General features: G+C 41.3%; 1 protein-coding gene across 1 annotated transcript in view; it reads left to right on the top strand.

Moving 5' to 3' along the window:
* The window catches only part of TBX5 (T-box transcription factor 5), a 79,157-nt gene that overhangs the window by 14,279 nt on the left and 44,801 nt on the right, over nt 1-20,077 (top strand). Inside the window, exon 5 of the mRNA XM_088443474.1 lies at nt 4,025-4,172. Coding sequence (XP_088299600.1) covers nt 4,025-4,172 — 148 coding nt within the window. The remainder of the gene's footprint in view (nt 1-4,024; nt 4,173-20,077) is intronic.

Here is a 20,077-nt window from a genome sequence, read left to right as displayed (position 1 = left end):
CAGGAGGATAAACTAGTACAGTTTCATCAAGCCCCTGCGTAACATTTCCTGGACCTACTTGGTCTACTTGATAGACCATCTGTATTTGCCTTAAAACCAATTGTCACTTTAAATCTTGCTGCTATATCGCAGATAATACGCTGTTGCCTGTAAATAACAGGCTATTACATTTGTGCCAATATCTTATAAAACTCACATAAGTATTAAATATTAAGTCAATAAAAAATAGTTTCCATGGTCCCATTTTAGTATTTGAGTTGCTCCATGAAAGATCCTTCACACTAATTCTTCCTCAAAGGAGCAACAGACAAGGTCACCATATTTGTACCCATGTATTTGTAATATTATTAGTACTTCTATTAAATAACACAATTTGGAATGTAACCTTAGAATTCCTTTAAATAGGTCCAATATCAATGCACAAAATTAATATTAGTTTATTTATTCTTTGTTTTCATTGTAAAAACTTTAAGATGTAGATGAAGGTAAATATGACATTACAAAATGAACATAAAAGATAGTTATAATAAGTCTATTTAATAACTTAAAAAATACCTAATGTATAGCCTAATACTACTTGCAATCATGGAGTTTACATTTTATTAAGCACTTTGGGCCTGATTCAGACCCACTCGCGAGCGGCTGTGCGCTCGCAAGTGGGTCGATGTTATGCACTGAGCATGCGCACGACGGAGGGAGCTCCGTCGTGCGCATGCGCCAGACGCGACGAGCGAAGGAAAGTCCTTCGCTCGTTGTGTCCGATCAAAGGGGGCGTGCTGTCAATGTTGATTGACAGCACGCCCCCTTTGGTGGGCGTGCCGGGGGCGTGCCTCCCTGACGGGGGCGTTCCCACGGGAACGCCTCCCGTCAGAAGCCGGCCCACTGACATCACTAGTGATGTCAGTGGGAGTGATTTTGGCTCTGATAGAGCCAAAATCACTCCGGAGCTTGCGGTTGAAAACCTCAACCGCAGGCTCCGGCTCGAAAATTCGATGGTCGCGATGGTCTCGACCATCGCGGCCATCACAAAGCACGCTCGTATAGCCTGTGGGTGGTGACCCACAGCTATACGAGCGTCCAGGAGGACGCTCCATGAAAATGGAGCCCGGCCCTCATTCAGAGCGTGCGCTCTGCTCAGAGCGTACGGCTCTGAATGAGGGCCTTTGTTCTTGGTTTTTGGAATACATTGATCTTCTGGTTATTTGGATGGCTCCAATGATGTCTTACGGGAGCTGGATACAGTGCTATTGCTTGGAAACCTTTGTGATACTTAGGGCAGTTTTACTGTCTATCACATCTTGTTCTATTTAATAATAGGCGTTCCAACTATAAGCCACAGTTTTAAATATGTGTTTTTGGCTGAGAAGCAGAACACTCTCAGTAGAAACTGTTGACTAGTAAAGGCTTCTGTAGGTAATTATTTACTGTAACCAGTGAGTTTTATAATCAAAATCACACCCTTCAGGCAACTATTTAAACATATTGAAGTAAGTAGCTAGAAAAGCAAACAAAGAAAATAAAATACATAAATACAACATAAAAACTGCACAAGCAACATGACAATACACTGCTATGTGTAAAGGTTGTGATCAGCTGTAATTGATTTTTTTGTTTAGCAGTACTAGCTATATAGTTTACCTAGATTTATGCTGTGAAAAGCATACTGCATTTTAATTGATATATCCCTCACACCAAAGAGATTTATAAATGAATACAGCATGTAAGGCCGATATAATGTAACTTTTGGATTTCATAATAGAGAACAATTATCAGGGTTATAGGTTTCTTTTTTCTAATGAACACTTGAAGTGGGTAGGTAAGTGAGGGGAGCAGAGCATATCTTAAAAAGTTTCACAGGTCTCCTAAAATCATTCAATATAATAATAGAGTTATGTGATAAAAAAAAGGCTAATAAACTGTACATATCAATGTTAGAACACATCCACATATTGCGATTTAACTTATATATTGCACCTATATTGCTGCAATTTTCTAATGAACACCTGAAGTAGGAGGCCCCTAAACTATATAGACTGAGGCACAGTAAGGTAACAGAATCCTGGTTTATAGGAGTTTAGTTTCATTTTTTTTATATATCCTCCTACTAGTGCCTGGAGCCCCAGCCTTGCTCTGATGGCACAGCTATGCAAGATGCTTTTAGAGCATTTCCTACATGATATACAGTCAGCTGACTGTCTGTACCCTGTACAAGGATGTTTGTATGCTGCTAGCCACTCGCAGAGTCCCAAGCTGTCATCACCTCAGACAAAATTGTCTTATGAAAAAACCTCATGTTAAATTGTTCTATTTCACTGATATTTCAACAAATGTATCTCAACAATCAGCCATACTATAAAGTCAGGTAAAGGGGTACAAAATACTCCAGGTTGCACTACATTTACTATGGTGTTGCCAGGGGATAAGATGACAGCTGGTGGTTCCTGACTGAACAGGCCGTCCTAGGATCCACCTATATTACAATAAATGTTATGATTCCGTTTCATGAATATGGGAGGGCCATAATTTGAACAAATGAGTTTGTGGTAAATGAAATAACATCAGAAATTAACTAACGAGCAATTCCATCTACTCTCACAGATGCAGTAAGCAAAATTACTGCCAAAACAAATTTCTTTTACATGAATGAGTGAGTTGTAAGAATTTAAAGGCAATATATATTTGTAAGTACAGTTTATTTAAATAGTTTGGTAAACATTCAATTATCCATATGTCACAGGCTATTCTATACGGAAACCTATTTTGCAGATCACAAAAATATGATCCGGTTAGAAAGTGCAAGCCTAGTTACTGTTTCCTGGAACTGCGCATAGAAAAAAAAATCTGCTCCTCGCTTTCCAGATCCGCCTAATAATGCACATTGGCTGAAGTGAGCATTGAAATGTCCTTTTACATTAAAGCTCAACCGAAAGGCCCAAATTAATTCTCACAGATAGTATAGGGATAAACCCAATTCATATAGTGGTGGAATAATCAAGATAACCCTGTTCTTCTACCCTTAGTGTGCCTGCTCTGGCCCTTTATCTCATGTAAATAAGGTCATTGTGCAAAATTAAATATCATTTTGCACATGGATACAAAAGTAGACACACTCATGCACTGTGGGGTATATTTACTAATGGCAACAGGAATCAATGCTAAACCAGACTTATTTAATATTGATTCCTGTTGCCATCTTAAAACTAACGGTCAAAGCTGCCGACGATAGCCAGCATTGACAAATTGCCCATTAGTAAATATACAACTTAATCTGTAGTATACGTTCCTACTTTTAAGATCAACTTGCTGGGGTCTCTAGGAGTGAAATTCCAGGTGGCAAGTGTAGGGGGGTGTTTTGAGGTGAATTTCGTCATCTAAATTTTTTATAACACAAAAAACACCACCTGCTAAATGCATAGACAAAACCATGAAGTTTTTCCTAATTTTTAACATAGTTTTCATAGTGTGTTCTCAAAGAATCCCTGTAGCATAGTGTATGACTGTAGTTCCCAGAGCACTCCATCATATTTCACTGAGCATTTTTTCACTTGTGCAATCTGCAGGCAAGGTATAAATATCTGATGCCGGAACACCCCTTAGAAAGTATGCATGCACAGGTCTGTTTGCTTACATTAGTTTCTAGGATTTAAGGAAGTGAGCTGAATGGACAAAATGAATGGCAGTGTGTACAAGTCATAAGAGTCTTATTTCTCCAAATAATTTATAAGAAAAAGTTGTTTCAGAGCCAGGACATACCCTATATTTTGTGTAAAAGATTTTAAAAATCTATATTGGTTTTAAAATAAATATTTTTATATTCTAATGTCCCTTTGAGGTGCTTACAATGCGTCCAACATCTTCCATACCATACCAAAGGTGTGCAGATATTTACGTCAAATTGTAGCTGAAAAATGTGGTTTCCTTTGGCTGATCTATATGTTGTTGCTGAACACTGAGAATTCTTTGTAAATCAGTACATGCAAAGGGCAATAGTTGAGTGGATTATCGGTCTCTGTTCTTGATGCAGGTCAGTAACCGGGAAAGCTGAACCTGCTATGCCTGGGCGTTTGTACGTTCACCCAGACTCACCTGCTACTGGTGCACACTGGATGAGGCAGCTGGTGTCATTCCAGAAGCTGAAGCTCACCAACAATCATCTAGATCCTTTTGGACATGTAAGTACTTTTGCTAATGATAAATACTTCAGTAAATCATATTATTATTATTTAAATATACCACTTTGCATGCAAATTAAGCAAATGCTTTCAAAATGACAAAGAACTATACAATAAACAGTAACATTAATGAACAATGCTCAATATAGGAAAATATATTTTATATATATAAATATATATATATTTATATATATATATATATATATTATGATATATATATTATATATATATATATATATATATATAGATATATAAGATACCAAACTAGGCGGCACTCAGGAGTCTGTGATGAAGTATGAAGTAAAAGTCCTTTATTCAGCCGACGTTTCGGGAGTTACCCCGTCATCAGGGACAAGATACAAACAATGAAGACAGACATGTACATATACCATCACCAATCAACATGCAAACCAACTCACCTGCAGAACGCCAGCAGAAGCCGTCCTCCGGAGCGCACTCGAAACATGCGTCGCATCCGTATGACGTCACCGCCCAGCGACTGTAGTGTGAGTGGTCACATGTCAGTAATGTGAGGTTGCTTAGCAACCTTCCATGCAATATAAGTAATTTAAAAACAAACACTTCTCCCTGTCGCGGACACGGCAAATATAAACCAATCCAAATACATATTATTAAACTTGAATCGCATCCCATACAGATCTATAACATAGTATGATCATTATAGCAATATAATCGCAAATGCCATGCCACGGGGTAACTCCCGAAACGTTCTCATCATAGAGTGGTGGGTATAGCTGCACCTATATATATATATATATATATATATATAATATATATATATATCATATATATATATATCATATATATATTATTATTACCAGTTATTTATATAGCGCGCACATATTCCGCAGCGCTTTACAGAGAATATTTGGTCATTCACATCAGTCCCTGCCCCAGTGGAGCTTACAATCTATATTCCCTAACACATGCTCACACACATACACACTAGGGTTAATTTTTGCCTGGGAGTCAATTAACCTACCAGTATATTTTTGGAGTGTGGGAGGAAACCGGAGTACCCGGAGGAAACCCGTGCAAGCACAGGGAGAATATACAAACTCTGCACAGTTAGGGCCGTGGTGGGATATGAACCCACGATCTCAGTGCTGTGAGGCAGTAACGCTAACCACTACACCGTATATATAATATATGTTATATTATATTATATATTTTCCTACATTAAACATTGTGCATTATAGAGTTTCTTGTGTTGTTGTGTATCAGTTGTCTTCACACTCAGTTGCAAGCATATTCTTGAAATTTATATAATTTGGCAGTGCATGTATCTGAAATGTGCTTAGTTTTATATGTTTAATATTCTAATTTTTAAAATAGTATTAATAAAAATGGGGAAAAAACACACACACACACACACACACACACACACACACACACACACACACACACACACACATAAAAACCGTATAAAAATTGCAATTATACAGTGAATTGAATCAAGGCGAATTAAACTTTACAGAGAATACTAGAACACATCTATGACCTTGATATAAATTACATAAAATGTAAAACTAATCTTGATATTTTACACTTAAATCATATTAATGTGTGAAACAAACTTAAGAAAACATCATGATCCTTTACTGACCAACAATAAACTATATATACTGTGGATGTTAAGCTCTAGGAATAGCAGCATGGCTCACCAGTCTCTCCCCACTTAGTGTCTGGCCATCTGTTGTCACACCTGCTACATCACTGTCGCTTCCATGTCCCTAATTAATTCTATCCTCTCTTCTTCCTCCATCATTACCATTGCTGCCATCATTTCTCTTATCGCTCACCACCATGTCTCTTGTTGGTCCTATCCTCCCTACTTCCACCACCATTGCTACCACAATGTCTCTGTTGCTCCATTTCTCCTCCACCACGACCACCACCACCATGTCTCTTGTCACCCCTTTCCTCCACCACCACTACACCGTCATTTCTCTTGGTTGCTGCCTTTGACCAACACCATCATGTCTCCTGTTGCTCCATTCCAACTCCATAACTACCATTGCCATTGGTTCTTGGATGTCTACCTTTTCTTCCCAATGCCTGCTCTAAACCCACTCCACTCCCCCAACAATTCCCTTACAGAGCAGTTGACTCCTTCAGTAACAGTGCAGTTTATCCCACATATATTGTAAGCTATTTGGTAACTCACCCAGAGCACATGGAAAGTCTCCAACATCTGCAAGTCCCTTTATACTGCACTGGGGGAGAAGGTATTGTAATTGCTGAACAGGGTGTTTTCCCAGCTGTAGTTCACACCTAGCTTGTGAGTATCACAGCCAGAGCTCTGTGGGCCTCTGTGCCAGGGTGCAAATTTGTTTGTTATTTTTCTATTGAAAGTTCTTCTTTGTTTTATTTGGTGAGTACACCTACGTGACTACACCAAAAGAGCCTCACTTCTTATAGTTATATATCTTTTCATAATCTGTTCTCTCATGTTCCATCTGACATTTCTGTGGAAGGCTTGTGGCTTCAACATTCAAATGAGAATAACCATCAAAAGCATTTTAATAGTGTCAAATGTTATTAGTAACATCACAGAAAAGTTATTTACAAGAAGGGTTCTTATTTTTGTTATAACACGGGAAAGTAGAGACGTCACTATATGATGTTTTAGAGGCACCACTGCAGGTTTAGATAGGTAAGACTGGTACACTTTAAATAAATGTTTTAGTTTATCACAGACCTAAGATTAGTTTACTACATACATACATATATATCTATATACTATATATATATCTATATACTATATATATATATATATATATATATATATAACATTAACATGTTTGTTTGAACTAACCTGTACGTTTAGTGTTATATTCTGTGAATGGGTAGTTGTTTATGTCTAGCTCTCCATCTGCAGTTTGTTCCCTTGAGAAATACATGATATAATACATTTATAAAAAAAACACATCCTGCTGTTTACATTAACTCCTCCTCATTGTATTAGAGCTGTCAGCATGGAACAATAGTTATCTGATAACAATAACATATATACGGTTTACAATTACAAAATAATTGTCACTGTATTGTTGTCTACATATACAGTATAGTAACAGATCAAGATAATTACATCCAGCATACAGTGTCTGTAGGGTAATTGAATATGCAGCTGTACCTAGTTGTATATAGTTTTCTTTTTTCTTTTTAATTGAACACATTGTTAATGCAAGTTTCATACAATGTCATTTAGTTTGTATAGCATGTAGCCCTAAAATAAGCAAATGATGAGTGTGTATGGTATGGCAATAAAGGATACACTTAGTGTCCGATGGACAGTATGCCACATTACAGGGTAGAAGTAAATAATTATGTCACACAGGAGCGCTTTAACACTCCAGCTAGAAAACATCAATGTCCATAAGTACTTATTTATTTTCAAGGTAACTGGTTGGAGCGAAGGAGCAACAATCCTTCCCTGTCAGTGCAACATGCAGAGCGAGTCTTATCTGAAGCCCACTCCTATGAGGAGAATCATATTTGGTACACATTGTCTAATATGCCTTATCAGGTGTCCAGTCTAATATGCAGATCCTTATCTGGTGTCCAGTCTAATATGCAGATCCTTATCTGGTGTCCAGTCTAATATGCAGATTCTTATCTGGTGTCCAGTCTAATATGCAGATCCTTATCTGGTGTCCAGTCTAATATGCAGATCCTTATCTGGTGTCCAGTCTAATATGCAGATCCTTATCTGGTGTCCAGTCTAATATGCAGATTCATATCTGGTGTCCAGTCTAATATGCAGATTCTTATCTGGCACCTGGTCTAATATGCAGATCCTTATCTGGTGTCCAGTCTAATATGCAGATCCTTATCTGGCACCTGGTCTAATAAGATAAGCCATACATGGTCCCCAAGGTAATATTAATAACCTGGTACCCAGTTGAATGTGCATACTGTTATCTGGTGCCCAAACTAACATGTAGAACTATATCTGGTACCCTCTCTAATATAGAGCTATATATGGTACCCAGGGGTGTAACTAGAGGCTTGGAGAACCCCTGGCAAACTCTCAAGGTGGGTCTTCTATTTGATTTCTATAAACCGTTAGTCTACATGTTTTATCATATCTGAATAATTTCTGTATCATGCATATTAGAAATACGTAACACCTCTAACTACAATTTACAGTGCAATTAAGTAAACACAAAAAACACAATATATAAACCCATTCAGCTAAGGACATTCTAAAGAATTGGAGTGTTACTGTATACACAATATAAATAATAATCAGAGTTGAGAAAAAAAAGAAAGAATTGATTACTTGTTAAACTTTATTACTGTACAGCTTTTTCATAGCATAAAATTCCTTCCTTCCGGCTCTGACCTCAGCAAAGTTTTCTATAACGTCTTAGAAATCCAGCTTCCTAGCCACGTACTGCTCGATGGATGGAACTGCTAAACCTTACATTCCTTCCTGACTCATTGTGCTTCTCAGATAGTTTTTTACGATTTTAAGGGCCCCATACGATTCATCAGCCCTTTAGCACTCTTTAAAGGGTTATGTTATCCTTTCAATATTTAACCAACGGCGGTAATCACTGTCCGGCAATGGGGACCCGGCAGCAGCCTTTCTGGCTTCAGCGAAGCCTTCTAGGCACTGCCGGGTTCTTGTCAATTGAAACAGTCATGTACATGCTCAGACTGACCATCGCGCATGCGCACTAAAATAGGAGCCTGTCACTAGCAGCGTCAGGCTGCCAGTAGCTGAGCGGAAGATGCCACTGACAAGGGGAACATCGCTGGACCTCGCCAGCAAGGTAAGTAACGATGAATACCAGTGGCATATTCGTTTGTACCACTGCGATACTAAACAAAATATGCCGCTGGTGTTTAGGTTCGTTATTAAGTGGGGCCCTAAGTTTGGAAAAAGAACGCTCTGCACAAGCAGTTGTTACTGGAAAGAGCGAAAATAACACTAGTTAATATTAAGGTAATGTGTGTGATCCCCAATCACTAACACATCACTTCATAACCAGCAGCACCTGCAGATATGATAACCATACTTGCCAACTCTCCCTCATTGTCAGGGAGACTCCCTGAAACAGTAGCAATCTCCCCGTCTCCCTGAAGAGTCCAGCAATCTCCCTGATTCTACCTTACCCCTATTATGCATGTTATATATAAAAATAAACAGATATATTTACATTCAAATGGGATCATTAGTATAATTTCCCTGCATTGGTTATAATGGACAGTGATCCCTATGGCTACATGTATTTTCTGTAATATATCAGTGTGTTTTCTTCAAAAAATAGATCTTACTAACTGCTTTTGGGCTCGTTTACATTTGGATGTAAGTAATTTTATGACACGCTCCTCAGATGTAGCAGTACATGCCACTTTACCGCCGCGCTCATAGGTGTTGCTTTCAAAATTTCCCTGAAATGCTTTTTCAAAAGTAGGCAAGTATGATGATAACCCTCCTCCTCCATACCCAGCAGCATCCTACATGCCTGGGCTCATCTCCACTTCACTCAACCCAGCATGTGATGGCCGCCAATCACCTCTCTCTATTCTCACTGCGCATACCTGTGCATTCCCAGCGGCGGCGGTACACACTGTTGCATTCCGGCCACTCGCAGCAGCAGGTGGGTCGCGGTTGTCGGGTGCGTTTGGGGACCGCCGACTCCAGATCATTACTGCATTGCTCCAAGCGTCCCTAGAACGCTCAGAAAAGCTGTACCGTCTACAGGGAGCACAGCGGTGGGCCCCCTTCACCTTGTGAATCCCTGGATATTTGCCAGTCTAGCCACCCTGCAGTTATGCCACTGGAGATTAGCAGGGGCCCCGAGAGGGGGGGGAGTGGGTACTAATTACCCGAGCCCAGACTTGCTGGAGGGGCCTGGCGCGGGCCCAGATCCGTTGCAGCCCCCCCACTTTACCTGACAGCAGCCTAGCACATGCTGCTGACTGTGTCCTGGGCGGCAGCAGCAGTCTCCTCTGCATGTTTGGGGCACACTGATCGCGCCCCCCCCCCCTGTATTTGTGCCAGGCTGGGGGCTCACAGCGACCCCCTCCAAGCGGCGCTGCAGAAAGGTTTTTTCTTTCCCAAAGGGGGCGTGGCCACACCTTCCGCGATTAGGCCATGCCCCCTTCCTCCAGGCCCGGGCCAGCTCTTTACGGCTCTGGAGATTAGTATTAATATTATTAGTATTATGAAAACAGAAACATAATGATAATGTCCCTTTAAAACTTTCAATTAAAACCAGAAATGTGACATATTTTATATGGAGATGAGAGGGGCAGAATATATATGTATAGACTTATGAGGGCTGAATAATTATAGTCCGGCTTTATTCTGTTAGTGAAATCATGCAAGTTATCAGAGCAACAGACTGTGGGTGCTGCCAAATAGAATGTCTTAGAGTGCAAATAAATTCAGAGCCATTCTACACTTATTCACTATTCACATTCAGCAATGTATACACAACATGGACGTAACTACCATAGGTCCAAGGGGTGCAGCTGCTATGAGGCCTAGAGCTGAGGGGGCCCAACTTCCTTGTCAAAGTTAAAGTTACATGTGTTATATATATTTTTCCACCATTGGGTGGTACATAGGGGCCCTCACAAACTTTTGCTATGGTGCCTTCAAATACCTAGTTACGTCCGAATGCATATATTGTCAGGTAAGATTGGTAAATTTAAGATATATTATAAATAATTATAAATAAATAAGAACGCTTTTGGTTTTACTGTAGCATTTACACTTCACTGATCAGTGTTTTGGATTCAGGCATGTCAGTATACATCCCACTTTTTCATTTTTGGTACAACAATTACTTTCTTTAAACATAACCCCAGGGCCAGATTAACGGGGGGGCGACAGGGGCGATCGTCCTTGGGCCCCCCCACGTTAAGGGCCCCCACACCCATCGGGGTTAAAGTGGACCGGAGGAGACGGAACCAGTTCCGCCTCCTCCAGGCCAACCCAGCCCCGGCACCACAGGGAGGCTCCATTTACCAGGCGCCCGCTGTAACCAGTGGGCGCCCGGCTCCCTCCCCGCAGCGGCAGCCGGAGGCTTGAGCTCACGTGAGCTCCAGCTTCCGGCTCAAGCAGAGCACTATGGCAGAGACGTCAGGACGTCTCTGCCATTGTGCAGAGGAGCAGACGGGCGGACTGCAGCGGACGCGGGGCTTAGGTTAAGGTAAGTATGAGCTTTTTTTTTTTTTAAAGTGCAAGCGGCCTACTGGGGGCATTACCGGCGGGGGGCATTACTACAGGGGACATTACTCGGGGTGGGAGCATTAAACCGGCGGCATTACTCGGGGACGGGGGAGGCATTACTACTGGGGGCATTACTGGTGGGGGGAGCATTACTACTGGGGCATTACTCGGGGAGGGGGAAGGCATTACTACTGGGGGCATTACTACTGGGGGCATTACTGGGGGGGAATTACTACTGGGGGCACTACTCTGGGGGAAGGAATTACTCGGAGGGGGAGGCATTACTACTGGGGGCATTAATCAGGAGCATTACTATTGGGGGCTCTACTAGCGAGGGAGCATTAGTATTGGGGGCACTAATAGAGGGGCATTTCTACAGAGGGCATTTCTACAGAGGGCATTTCTACCAAGGGCTCTACTAAAGGGGGAATGACTACTGGGGGCATTAACATTGGGGGCACAACTACATGGGTATTACTACTGGGGGATTTATACAGGGGGCATTACTACTAGGGCATTGCTATTGGGCACACGCCCAATTACTACTGGGGGCATTACTATTTGGGGCACAACTACAGGGGTATTACTACTGCGGGCATTTATACAGAGGGCATTACTACAGTGGGCACTACTAATGGGAGTATTGCATAGGGGGCACTGCATAAGGGGCACTACTACTGGGTGAACTCCATACGTGGCACTACCACTGTGGGCACTGACACTACTGGGGGCTCTGCATAAGGTCCCCATTGTGCATACCCCCAGTTTGTCACATTTAATAGGGGCCTCCACATGTTTGATGCCCAGGGGCCCCCACAGACCTTAATCCGGCCCTGCATAACCCCCTTTCAGTAGGTAAATTTCTGTAATTTATGTACATCACCATGTAGGTAGGACTTTGTGCATAACCCCCTTCCATGACATGACCACTAAACGTAATTTTCTTACAATTAAATATTATATTATACTCTTTGATAAATATTCTTTTATATTCTGGCCAATTAGCATAAAATTGTGGTTTTCATTATAACTTTGCGAACAAATGTGAATTTTAATTATATATAATTTTATAAGGGTGGGTGGGACAATTTATATTTTATTTCATTTATATTGGGGAAATAGTTTTATTTTATGTATTATATATGGACAAAATAGGAACCATATAGTCTTCTGTACTCATGCAAATTATTAGCTTTTTTTTTTTTTTTAAATGTATAAACGATGCGGCTAGGGTTTGGTGGATAAAAGTTAAGGGACGGTGTGTTAGACACATTTATTTTGATTCACAGTAAAACATTTGTGTATGAGTTACTAAACCAAAATGCATTAGTGACCTATAAATTAAAGATCATGCTACTTACATTAATTATACAAATTAATTTTGATTAAATTGTATAAAAATATTTTATTGTTTGAGAGACATGCAATCAAATTCATACAAAAGTAACAAAACTATACAAATTATGTTATTTAATTGCAACTGTACATGTTGTATGCTGCACTGAAGTGTTCAAGGCATACAGGAGATCTTTGGGTATGTGATTATTTTTTAGCCTATTTTTTTTTTATTTTTAAATTGACTTTCATACAAATTCAGTGCACTGTGCATGTGCAAGGCCGGAGATATCACTAGGCAAACATAGGTGGTCACCTAGGGTTCCATAGTTTACGTGGTGCCAAAGAGGCATATTTATCATAATTATATATTGCAGGAAATCCCACAAGTATTAAACAACCCAAGAATATATGGGGACTGCAGTAGATATTGGGTATATCTGCTGCAGTCCCCCATTTTTGATCACAAAAGCAGCGCTTCGCATTCTGGAACTTGGTATCAATAGCTAATGCCATGTTCAGACGGTCTTAGCCCATAGAGGGAACTTTCACCTGTACTGTTGCCCACAGGCTGTGCATGTGTATTAGGATTGCCGGGTCTGAACCCAGAAGCAAAGCTGTATCGGTAGCTATCTCTCTGTTTCTAAAACCTCATTGAGACAGAGCTTTCTCGGAATCTCTGTCTTGGCACCCGAAGGATGATAATTGCAAGTGATAATTTGCATTCATGTCCTGTGACTACATTATAAGGGTATGCAGTCGGGATACCAAGGGTCTAATCCCGGCAGTGGTCTAATGGCAGGTGTCGAAATCCCGACGCCTGTCAATTTACCTACACCGAGAGCCCGACACCCAGCATCCCGATTAAAGGTAAGCCGCGGGGGGAGGGTTAGGTTAAGGGCTCCCGGGGGGGGGACTTAGGGTTAGGCAGCCACCCCAGGAGGGTTAGGCTAGGGGAAGGGGGGGTTAGGGTTAGGCACCCCCAGGGAGGTTAGGGTTAGGGACTAGGGAGGGAGGTTAGGGTTAGGCACCCCTAAAGGAGGGTTAGGGGGGGTTAGGTTAGTTAGTACTTGCCTTTAGCGCAGTCGGAATCTTCACTGGTGCCGATCTTCTGGCATCAGGATTTGAACCGACCCCCATTATAAATGTGGGATGTGATAAATTTGTCCCTATAAGTAACATAATTCTACTTATTCAGTGTCTTTATGTTCACTATGACACTTCATTATGGTCCGGTCGCAAACATAGGGGAGCAGCAGCTGGCAGCTTCTTACCTGAGAAGCTGCTGGTTGTAGCTCCTCCATGTAGGTAATAGGCTGAAAAAGTGACACTTTGCTATGATGTCATAGCGACACACTCCCAAGAGGAGAAAATGCCAACCTGTTCCCCGATCTACAAATGGTAACAAGCTGGGCACTGCTACTATTTACTCATAACAAATGTTTAATTCTGGTGATATTACAGTGCAGTGCAGATGTATAAGATATGTGTGTGGGTGTTTTGTATGTTGTGGTCATCAAGTGTTTAGATTTCACACAGAATTGACAGTGCACTATTGATAGGTAATAAAAACTATGCACTAAAGCAAAGTCCAATCTTTATACCTGTTGTTTTTACTCTGGAAGTCACAGTCCAATGAATGAGTTAATATACTGTTATCAGTGGCGAATGAAGGCACGGGCTAGCTGGGCCGTCTCCCGGAGCACCGTGCCTGAAGATTACTTACCTCCCGCTGGCCGGCTCTGTAAACCCCGTTCTCCTCCCACATACTGGTGTTATTGGTATACGCATAGGGAGAGGGAGCGAGGGAGGGAAGGGGCCACAACACAGCACTGGCGCTGGCTGCTGAAAAGCTTAGCGCTGGCCCTATCTGTTGTGTTTAGCTGCATACACCCAGTACAATCTGTACCACCAACGACTTGAAAGATATCTTTCAGTGAAGTCATCCTGCCACATCTCTGAACAGGCAAAGTTGACAATATCGTGCAAGTTGGCCTGCATGTACGGACGATCATAGATATCTTTCATGCGGGAACGCGCATCATTGGTCGTCCACTGCATAAGAATTAACGATATGAACAATAGCTCATTGAACGATATCGTTATCGTTCATATCGTTCATAGATATCGTACCATGTCTACTAACCTTTATTGAACTAAGGGTGCCACAGAATACTCAAGCAGTAAGAACTTTTGAGGCCTTTGTTTACTGTAATAGTACATGTCCATCTTCGGTCACTGGAACTGTTTGCAGAAACTTATATGGTCCTTGTCCATGGTGGAAGAAATAATTTCCACTGTTAAGGACATAGATGTAATAGCAACTAAGAGAAGCATGTATAACAACCCGTTACAGACATTGGTTACATAACCAATTAAAGTAGTAATCACATATAGCATGAGCAAAACAATTCACATTCTGTAACTATTCTCATAGCACTTTGAATTTTGGATATAAAGAATAATATTTTGAATAGTGAAAGTTGAATGTTAATATCTCAGGTCCTGAAAATGATCTCATAGATATATGTGTCAGTGAAGGGGTTACTTTGAACATGTGGATGTGTGAGCCAAGTTGTAGTGAGGAGATGGTAATTGTAAGGAATTACTCTGCAAGCAGCGTGCTGGGCATATCCTTCCAGGCCCTGGTGCAGAGAGATTTCAGCAGCCAGCGGGTGAACTCCGTGATCAGACGGTGGTTAACGCAGGTGATGCCAATGGAGGCACAGATCAAATCTCCCTCATACATCAATGGATGAATGAACAGGGTTCTTATACACACACTGCTGTTTGGCAGGGCTCTACTCTGCGGCTTTTCAGGATTGATGGAATGGTTGTCTTGGAAAAAAGGCAGAGAGAAAGAAAAGCCTACAGGGAGAGGGGAACCACACAAAAGGGGAGGGCTTCTGGGATTTAACCCTGTATGTGACTATAAATATCATGTAATGCTTAAATGGATTATAAGCTTCCAGTTTGCAACCAACAAAGATGAGCAATGCTTACATGGTTATCTATGTAACAATAATGTAAATAAGTTACAATTAATCCATTTGTTCAATATAAAACTATTTATTCTGCAACACTTATGTCTAGCTGACTGTGTGTTAACAGAAGTAAGTACACTTTGTATTAGGGTTGTCAGGTTAGCCACATGGGACCATATTGCTTCTACAGTAGTGTAACTAGATGCCCACAGATATTAGGCCTGGCCTCCTTCCACATAGCATCCATAGACAACATCATTGTTTCTTACTTAATAAATAAATGAATAAATAAATTAGATATGAGCAGTTCAGTTTTGACTCCTTTCTTTTTGCCAATTAGCGCAAGTTTGGATTTATATTATTGGCTATCCAAAACACGTGAGAGCTGGATAGCCAATAAGATGCTGTATTTGGGATCCGAACATAAACGAGTAAAACCGAAACGCTCATCTTTAAAATAAATGCAACTGCATCCAAAAAGTAGGCATTTTTCTTGTTTTTTTTCTATTAATGCTTGATAATTGCATTCATTTTTGAAGATGGTGTTACACAGATTCATACCATATGTTCATTTCTATCTTTTATACCTACTTTCTGGTTTACATCATTCAATACCATACACAGGTCTGGTAATCACCCACCCATATGTGTGTGTATGTGTATACACACATAGAATACTGCAACCTACAGCTAGTTGGCTTACCCTACTTCCAGCTATCCCCCCTAGAATCCATCCTAAATTCTCTTACCACTCCATCTGTGCTTAGGGCTCTAAGTAGGGGTGTGCTAGCCGTCCTGCCTAGAGAGCCACCTGAAGCATAGTTAGGACACTCCGGTCGAAATCACAGAGTTGCCCAGGTGCTCAGTTATTTCCTGGTCCCGGAGGCCCTGCCACCTCATTGTGACATCCTAAAAATCGCATGTTTGGGGGACGGGGCATTACAGGGAGGAATATTGTCCTGCTGTGGTCCTATTTTCGCTACACCATTTTGTAAATATCACCAATGGCACCACATTCCCATCATGGATGCCTAGAGCTGCCACGGGCCCAGGTACTGGTGCTGCCCAGTGGCAGCAAGCAGTCTCCCTGCTCCCATTGCAACTCAGCACACAGCCAACAAGCCCAAATAATTAGTACACATGATCCCCTTCTCGGCATTATATAATATATTATATAATATAAGCTCCTCATTATATAATATAAGCTCCTCATCCATACATTCAAACCCTCACCAGTGGCATACTGTATTTATAATGGGTGCAGGGTGTGCGGTGCACGCAGGTCAATAGGTCCAGGGGCCCCCACATTGCACATCCTGCACCTAAGTCTTTATACTTACCATACTCACTTTAATAATGTAACAGGATTATTTGCTATATGCCAAAGCATTCAGGTTGAGCATTGTACAGTAAACAATGGGAAAGGGTTCTTGGAACTGACACTGTACTCCAAGGTAACCACTGTGGGACATCTGAGCCCCATTGCTGTCATGACCTTGATAACCACAGTACTGCAGCCACTGGTATGTTTCATGGCCACATTTGCCTTAGCTCAGGTGTATGCTGTACATCTGCAGGTTGCATCTAAACAAAGCACAATGGAGTTGTGCAGGATGTACCTTTCACATGAAATAGGTTGGAAAAGACTGAGCTAGCCGATAGTTGCCAAATTATCTTAATTTCCAGGTACAGACCCTGGATTTAAAGGGTGGTCTTGGATACATTACTCTTTTTCATTGTCACTAACTGCACAATAATATTGTTATTTTTCTGCATTTTAGTTGCAATTCTTACTATGTTTATTTTCCATCTAAACTTTATAGAAAATAAGTATTTACAATGTAAAAAGGTACACTTTTCACACTCAGATTTGTCAGATGAACAATTTGAACGATTTGAACAATTTTTGACTGCATTAAAATGAATGGAATCGTCCAAGTCTGACTGCAAACACATCAGATGTCAGATATCAAAAGCCCAAGAATTTTTTAAGGTACACCACCCTAGCGCCAATAATGAATCGTGTCAAGGTGATACTTATGTTAAATGTATCAGTTATTTTTCCTTTTATCCTTCCATCTTGAAGGATTGATATGATGTGAAAAGTCAAAAACATGTAAAATAAGAAAATATATAATCTAGTGCAGATGGTCAAAACAGGTATACACAATATTAATCAAACAAGTAGGTGAATATTGGGGGTCATTCAGACCCACTCGTGAGCGGCTGTCCGCTCGCAAGTGGGTCGATGGTCCCCACTGCGCATGCGCACGACGGAGGGAGCTCCGTCGTGCGCATGCGCGAGACCCGACATGCTGTCGATGGTGACTGACAGCACGCCCCCTTTGGTGGGCGTGCCGGGGGGGTGGCTGCCAGACGGAGGCGTTCCCAAGGGAACGCCTACCGTCTGAAGCCGGCCCCACTGACATCACTAGTGATGTCAGTGGGAGTGATTTTGGCTCTGAAAGCCAAAATCACTCCTGCCTTGCGGTTGAAAAACCAAACCGCAGGCTTTTACTCGCAGTTCTGATGGTCGCGATGGTCAAGACCATCGCGACCATCATTTTGCACGCTCGTATATGCTGTGGGTGGTGACCCACAGCTATAAGAGCGTCCAGGAGGACGCTCCATATTAATGGAGGTGGGCCCTGATTCAGAGCGAGCGCTCTGGTCAGAGCGTCCGGCTCTGAATCAGGGCCATTATTCACTCTGCAAAACAGATTAACAAAAAAACGTGCCTTCCAAAATAAATAGGCTAATTTAACCCAAACATTTGTACATAACACGTTTATTATACACCACAAACAATACTTTCATAAAAAAAATAGACTGTTAATCCACTCCAAGTGAGCAGAATATCAGATTTAGGCTTCTTTGAACAACCAACATGTACAACATCACAGGTGAAGTTGGCCTCCTACCAGAATCCGGTCAAATAGATGCATACAATGACTGAGGAGATGTTTCTAACCCGGGTAATAACCTCAGCTACTGATCCTCATCCGTCTCACACCGGCCCTGGAAAAAGGTCTTGTGATGTCCCTCTACCGCCATCGCGTTTCAACCAGTTCAAGGTCTTTATCAAGGCAGCCTTGATAAAGACCTTGAACTCGCAATGGCAGAAGTTAGCTGTAGGCACAGAAAGCAATTTCTTTGCACAATGCATTTATGAAATATTGTTTGCTTTCATTAGTAGGCCTACAAAAAAAAATTTACTTTATGACTGGGAAATGTTACATCTGAGGACGATCATTTGTGCAGGGTAGTGGCACTATCTGAATGCAAATCTCATTCCCACAAAAGCAAACTGAAAACAGACAGATTAAATACACAACATCTTAAAAAGAAAAAAAAAAAACAGAAATACAAAGGGCCAAGTGTAATAGAGTGAGAGTTTAGAAAATGTGAGAGTTTATCAGTAAGCTCTCACACTTTTTAAACTCGGCCAATGTAATACAGACCGAGGATATGCAAACTCATGTTTTTAGATTAAAAAAACTCTCACAATTTAAACTCTCATCCAGATGTTTTCCCATTTTGAAGATAAAACTTGATCAATGTGAGATTTTACTGCTAAACACATTTTCTAAACTCTCACCCTATTACATTTGGGCCAAAATCTTTATTACCCTTTTGAAAATGTATCTTGGCATGGAAAGCTTATGCTAGATAAATATTCAGAATTATGTCTATATAATAGTTATTCAAAAACAGACAACACAGCACCTAAAAACATAAAAATGCACAGAATAAAGTCACCAAATATCATTATTAATACTTTTCTGTTAGGTTGCTGGTGTACAACTTTCCATAATCTTTAGAGAGAAGAGACACATCAATATTTCTAAAATTTGTCTCTGAAATGCTTCCATCTTTTACTATTAATGAAACGTACAATGTCACCTCTTATTGTAACCTGCATGTCGGACACATTCCCTTGTATCAAATGTGTCTGAAACAAAGTTCTTATATCTACCTCATTAGGGGGCCCATTTATTAAGGATCGCATTTTGCAATGCGATCAGGGCATGCAGTATCGCCCATGATCGCATTGCAAAATGCGATCATACCGGCCGAATGTATGACCCAGTACATGCATGGAGACGGGCTCCGAAAAGAGCCTGTCCCTGCGATGTGGCCGGAGCGCATTCCGGGCTGCTGCGCATACGCAGTCCCGCGGACGGCACATGAGCGGCGCCCATTGCCAGCGGAGGGATCTGGAAGATCCCTCCGCCGGCTCAAATGCGGTAAGTGCCCATAGGACACAGCGGCTAACGCTATCTGCAGATGGCGTTAGCTGCTGGGGTCAATATCGGGAATGCAAAGCATTCCCGATATTGATACATTTGGTAGCATCGCATCCCCCATAGAAA

Source organism: Taudactylus pleione, unplaced genomic scaffold (assembly GCF_031769625.1).
Source record: "Taudactylus pleione unplaced genomic scaffold, aTauple2 ptg000330l, whole genome shotgun sequence".
Classification (NCBI taxonomy): domain Eukaryota; kingdom Metazoa; phylum Chordata; class Amphibia; order Anura; family Myobatrachidae; genus Taudactylus; species Taudactylus pleione.
This window is presented reverse-complemented; position numbering and strand designations above follow the sequence as displayed.